Raw genomic sequence first — 6,172 nt, 5'->3', positions numbered from 1 at the left:
GTAAAAAAACCCCCGCCCCCCCCCCCCCCCCCCCCCCCATTAAAAAGTTTGAGTACTTTACTGATGCAACCTCTGCACACCAGGGCTGTTTCCTAAGCCAATGGCAAGTAGGAGCAATACAGTGTCACATACAAGACTTACTGTTACAGCATTGATAAGTTCCCATGCACTACACCAGACCACTTACACAGGACCACTTACACAGGACAGGTCGGATGAGAGTTAACAAGCAAAGATGAAGATTCAGGTAAGCAGATTTATTATACTTAAGTAAAAATTGTTGAACATGTTTCATAGTTTGGAATAAACATTTGCAGACACTTTTGCACACTGATACCAAGTATGCACATGATTTAAAAGCTACTGCATGTTCATGAATTACCACAGCATGCTGTAGAGAACGCACCAAGTCCCAGGCACACAGCTTACCAGACTACTTGTGTTCAGCTAGCTCCTAGATCTAAAAATTAACTTGGAATTTTGTCCAGACCAAAAGCAAGAATATAGGAACACCTAAATATGTTTACCCACCAAAAACCCTAGCACCATGTGGCATGTCTAAATGTCATACTACCATGCTCAATTGTTTCTTTGCCACTAGTACAAATTGGCCAAAGCTGTAACAAGTGACTTAAAATCCCATTTCTGGGGAGCTTTTGTTTCAACCCAACTCAAATCGCAAGACAGCAAGACCATTGAGGTAGTGGAAAGTTTATTTACAATGGAGTTACACTGAAAGATACCAAAGTATGGAGAGAATGGAGCCAAGGCATGCAGACTCTTTAATGGGCAGGGCCACAGAAGTAGACTAGCTGCAGATACAAATTTTCTGAAAAACCTGAGGATTAAGGGAATGTCATATAAAATGTGTACTACCAATTTACTGTCAACTACTCTACAGTTAACAAACCCTTTATAAAATAAGGAGACATCACACTTTATGTACATTTGTAAAAAAACAAAAAGGAAAAAAAAAAAAATCTAAAGATCAAAAACAGTATCCAGGAAAAAAAAATTAAGCACGTTCCCCACGGATTCTTCTTGCTAGCTGGATGTCCTTGGGCATAATAGTTACTCTCTTTGCATGAATAGCACAAAGGTTGGTGTCCTCAAAGAGACCCACCAGGTATGCCTCACTTGCTTCCTGAAAAACACAAAAATGTTAAAGTACATTAGTGTAAAGAGTCAAAAAGCAAACAGGCTTCAGATCATTAGTCATATGTAGTTCCATACCTGCAGAGCACCAATCGCTGCACTCTGGAACCTCAGATCTGTCTTGAAGTCCTGAGCAATTTCCCTCACCAGACGCTGGAATGGAAGCTTGCGGATCAGGAGCTCAGTAGACTTCTGGTATCTCCTGATTTCTCTCAAGGCCACAGTTCCAGGCCTGGAAAAAAAAAATATAAAAACAATTTACAGTTGTATACCAGCACTTTACAGCTCTATAGACAAGTCATGACTTCTGCCTTAATTGGTGCCAACAGTAATTTAGTAACAAGACATAACACATTTAATGTACCAGTCACAACAAAACTAAGCTTGCATCAAACCTTAAATTTGGAATAAAATTTGTTAGAGAAATGTCTAAAATTAAAAAACACACATGAAAGACTTTAAAAATACAAGACCTAAATACTGAAAAACTGATCAGAAAGTCCAGCTGGCACATACTAAGAGCAACTCTGTATACTTTGCCTGAACAGCCCTAACCCTGCAAAGCTGGAATGTGAAGGGTCGTACCATCTTCCCAAGCCACACCCATGCTTTCCTATTGGCCAACAGCAGTGTGGGGAGGGGCAGCCTTTAGCACCAAATGCCAAAGCTTTGTTCAAACAATACCAAGCATTGGTGAGAACCACAAGACACTAAAACTGCTACAGGCATGTTCAGACACCTGACTCCAGCATTTCATACCCATCATCTGCTTTCAGTGTCTGATGTGTACAGCAATATCATATCAATGCTATAGGAATGCAACTATCCCCTGTGCACAGGAAAAGCATTGCTGTCCTGACTCCTCTACATCAAAATATGATTGCTGCCATCTAATGAGGGGGAAGACTACAGTATAGCAAGAAAAGGCAACCCAAATGTAGTTAGAGTGAGAATGTATTACAGCAAGATAAATGATCTCCCGCTGCTCAAAGAAGCACACCAGCATGGTGAAGCCAGCGGTTAATTGCACAAAATATACCAATGCCATGTCTGAAAAGATCAACCCAATCTGAATCCCAGTCACAAGGACTACAGACAGGTCACCACAACACCATGTTATATCAGATAAGATTTCTGCAATGCAAGTTGAGAGCAATGACATTTTCTATAATTGGGGCAATTTAGACCAACAAAGCCTTTCTATTTATTAGAGCTGCAGCTAACGATTATTTTCAAAATCAGTTAGCCGATTAAGTTCGATTAATCGGATAAACAATAAAATACATTTTTTAAAAATGGCTCCAGTGATGGACTACTAGTTTGTATTGAGATTGTAGTCCATCACAGGAGCAAGCGGTGGAAGTAAAAAAAAAAAAAGTGTGGTGTGCAATATTGCGGCGCGCAGCGTGTGTGGAGCTGTGTACAGGGCCAACTGATCGGAAGCCGATTAATCGATTGAAAAAGTTGACAACTTTTTCAATAATCGATTATAATCGATTATGTCGATTAGTTGTTGCAGCCCTACTATTTATCGGTAAAACCATAAAAGGCAAGAGTGAGAAAACCCTATTAAAACTGCTCAACCCAATGATGACCCAACTACTAAAAACAGGTCGGCAGCAATGACAAAAGTATGGCCACCGATAATCACCAACAGTGTGCAAATTTTTGCCTAAACAAGTCAGACAGCTGACCAACCTGAAAGCAACACATTTGTTTAGAACGTAAATAAATCATTTCTGAAAACCAAAATAAAGGCCACTGGTAATGGGGGGCAGCCAATACAGGACTGGCATTTGTCAGTTTACAGACACTGAATCAAACATCCCCTGGCTACTTTGACCCACCCAGCTTACCCTTTGGCATTGCTTCATTAAAACTAGAGATGCATTTATAAGTCATGGAAAGGTACACTAGAATGGTGATCACCACATGTGGTAAAACATGTTTAACACATCTTAGTACAATGCAGTGCTCTTCATTCTAACAAACACCAGAGGGCGCCTTCCCAACAGACCTCCATTGCAGCTCAACATATGATGCAATGCCAAAAATCCTACATGCATCATTTTTGTTGTATTAGCCAGCAAGGTAACATGTCATAACATGCACCAATACAGCACAATAATGTGAACGGCCCCAAGACATTGAGAAAGCCGCAAGTGTTAGGTTCATCACATCGCAGTCCACAACAACCAGTTCTAATACTGATGACTCCACAGCTCACCATCAAGACAGACGTTACCTGTATCTGTGGGGCTTCTTAACACCCCCTGTGGAGGGAGCGCTTTTTCTTGCAGCTTTAGTAGCCAGCTGCTTCCTGGGAGCCTTTCCTCCAGTTGACTTCCTGGCAGTTTGCTTTGTACGGGCCATTGTTTAGCAGAATCTGAAACCTAAAAAAGAAATGCAGAAAACATAAGATCTGCAGCCTTTGCTAGTTAATACCAAATATCATCAAAGTTTTATACATTTTGGTTAAGTGTGAGAAAAACTTTTACATTAAAATGAAAACTGGAACATCTAAAGTAAATGTAAACTCTAACCGGGTGACATTGGTGCTATTAAATGCCCAATGAAGCTTTGTTTGAATGGGATCAGCAGCATAGAAAACTAGGTGTGCATCTTTGTGCTTGTCTACTATAGCAAACTGTCCTGTATTGGCAGCCCATTGGAAACAAGGAAGTCACCAGCAACCCAATGTCCAACATATCAATCTGTCTTATTGAAGTCAGATATCCATGGCATCACAATGAAAAGTGTTACACCGAGATGTCATGAATATCTGATGTCAATAGACAAAATGCATATTGTGGATATCTGTGCTGGCCCACCTTGTTTCTAATGCACATGGCGCCAGCCTCTCGTCACCGCAGCACCCACCGGAATAAGCGCAGTGGATAAACCACTCAAGAGTGTGATGGGATCTTCTTGATTTGAGAGCCCATTGTAGACCCGAATCATTGTTCTCAGAGCACACTGCCCCAAACACTGGGAGAGCAGCGGCTGGAGTATCAGTGTGCTGACAGTACAGGACATTCTTGATTTGGCAGCAATCAAGAATGTCACAAATGTAAAACTGCACATTTACATGTCATGCTGCCTGACTACATATCCCTATGTTTGACCTCATTTCTTTCAGCTGCATCTACGCGCTCATCTCCTGCAGGTTTTTTGCAGCCACTTCCAGAAATTGCAGTAGGGCATTTCAAAGGGCTGGCTCCCAAATGGTGACAACAGTAAACCATGCCAGTGCATAACTATTTGTTAGTATGGTACATTTCCCAACTGGACTTCTGTGTTGTCAGTGCTGGCATACCACAACATGGCTGACTGCTATGGACTCATTGGATTTCCAACTTTTTCTGCCTGACCAAATACACAGCAAGATGTGCAAAAAGGGCCTTCATGGCAAGATCACCAGCTATCACTTTAGAAACAGCTGAAGATTTAAGGCTACATGTATGTATGTATGTATGTATGTATGTATGTATGTATGCATGCCTGTATATGTATCTAATTGATTTCCAATGGATCGATTCACATGTTGCATTTAGAAGCTTCTATCTGCAGTCAGGAGAGAAAAAAAGAAAATAGAAGTCATGTGCATCTAGAAATTGATTTTAACTTCTAAACACACGACAATGCACAAATGCATTTTGATACCAGATACATATGCATGTAAATGCACATAAATACATCTACAAGTATAAACAGCTTGTAACCCAACAGATACCTCTCTGCATATAGAGCAAAGACACAAGTAGCGAGTGAATGAGAGTTACGACTTGAGTCACATTACTACAAAGCTTGTGATATTTGTGATTGGGGTTTAGATGGAAAGTATGTGGAAACCCCTTTACTACAATGTTGGAGAAAAGCTATATAATGTCAAAATTCACAAGTTACTCAGGTTTTCTTCTTTTTAATTTGTAGAATACATGATCCCACTCTTGTTACATGCACCTCTGACTTGAAACAGCAGTGGTGAAACAGGGAACAGACATAGCCCTCTGTTGTCACCATTAGGAAGATGTAAAAAGGATGTGGCTGCATCGGCATTCATAAATTGATGCAACAAAGCCATTTTAATGAAAAAAATGCAACACCGTGCTTTAGCAGAATGAATATCATGTAGTTAGTGATGACATCTACTTTAGTGTTTGTAACAGACATGATGGCATGCATTCATATGGCTGTCTTATATCTCAGTAATTGGAACCAGTTTGAACATTCACCACACGTTACTATCTGACTGTATATCATCTTTGGATAGTGTAAGCCTAGAAATTGGAGACTTCATCAATCTAAAGTCGATTGTACAAATATTGTAACTAGTACGGCGACCCTTAGAGCCGAGTGGACAGCAGAGACAGGTCTAGATTATATGCAGATCTAGTAAACCTAATCAGGTAGATCTAAGGGTCTCCATACATGTTACAATCTGACAATGCAGTCATAGAATCCTTGTACAATCAACTTTAGATATACCAAAGCTTTGTAATAATACCTGCCTGATTTAGCCAATCAATTGTATCCAGACAGGTCCTCGCACTACACAGTTACCAGATCTAAAGATAAGTGTACAAATCAGATTGTAAAGTGTGTGGTGAACTTAAGAGATTGTACACAAAAGTTGTACTGCAAGTCCGCCCTGTAGCATGGCTGAAGCTCAACTCACACAGAATAGCATCTGCCTGGAGTCTGCATGTTCCCTCCCACACCCCTGAGACATGCTGGCAGGTTGCTTGTCCCCTCCCTGTATGCATATCGGATACAGTCTTTAGACCGGGAGCTCCTTAAAGGCTGTGGCTGAACCGATAGTGTGAATAGAGCTGTATATAAAATCCAGGAATTGATTAAAAAAAATATATATATATTTGATAGAGATCGATCACGGCTGTGATCCCCTAGAAGTTCCGGCATGTGATGACTCCGAGTGACACAAGCGGAGTGCAGAGCGCTGGGATCACAGAGCCTACTCATCTCTCTGGCGCCCCCAGCGGTGACTCGAGCTCAT

At 40.9% G+C, this 6,172-nt stretch overlaps 1 protein-coding gene across 1 annotated transcript in view; it reads right to left on the bottom strand.

The window, feature by feature from the left end:
- Positions 1-242: 242 nt before the first annotated feature.
- LOC108799701 (histone H3.3) overlaps positions 243-6,172 on the bottom strand; it is an 11,672-nt gene continuing 5,742 nt past the window's right edge. The window contains exons 2-4 of the mRNA XM_018571635.1: positions 3,401-3,548; positions 1,234-1,387; positions 243-1,144 (exon numbers count right to left, since the gene is read on the bottom strand). Coding sequence (XP_018427137.1) covers positions 1,016-1,144; positions 1,234-1,387; positions 3,401-3,528 — 411 coding nt within the window. The 5' untranslated portion in view covers positions 3,529-3,548 and the 3' untranslated portion in view covers positions 243-1,015. The remainder of the gene's footprint in view (positions 1,145-1,233; positions 1,388-3,400; positions 3,549-6,172) is intronic.

The sequence above is a fragment of the Nanorana parkeri genome, unplaced genomic scaffold (genome assembly GCF_000935625.1).
Source record: "Nanorana parkeri isolate BGI_ZX_2015 unplaced genomic scaffold, ASM93562v1 scaffold3, whole genome shotgun sequence".
In the NCBI taxonomy this organism is placed as follows: Eukaryota; Metazoa; Chordata; class Amphibia; order Anura; family Dicroglossidae; genus Nanorana; species Nanorana parkeri.
The sequence above is the reverse complement of the archived record's forward strand: the minus strand, read 5'-3'. Positions and strand labels throughout refer to the sequence as shown.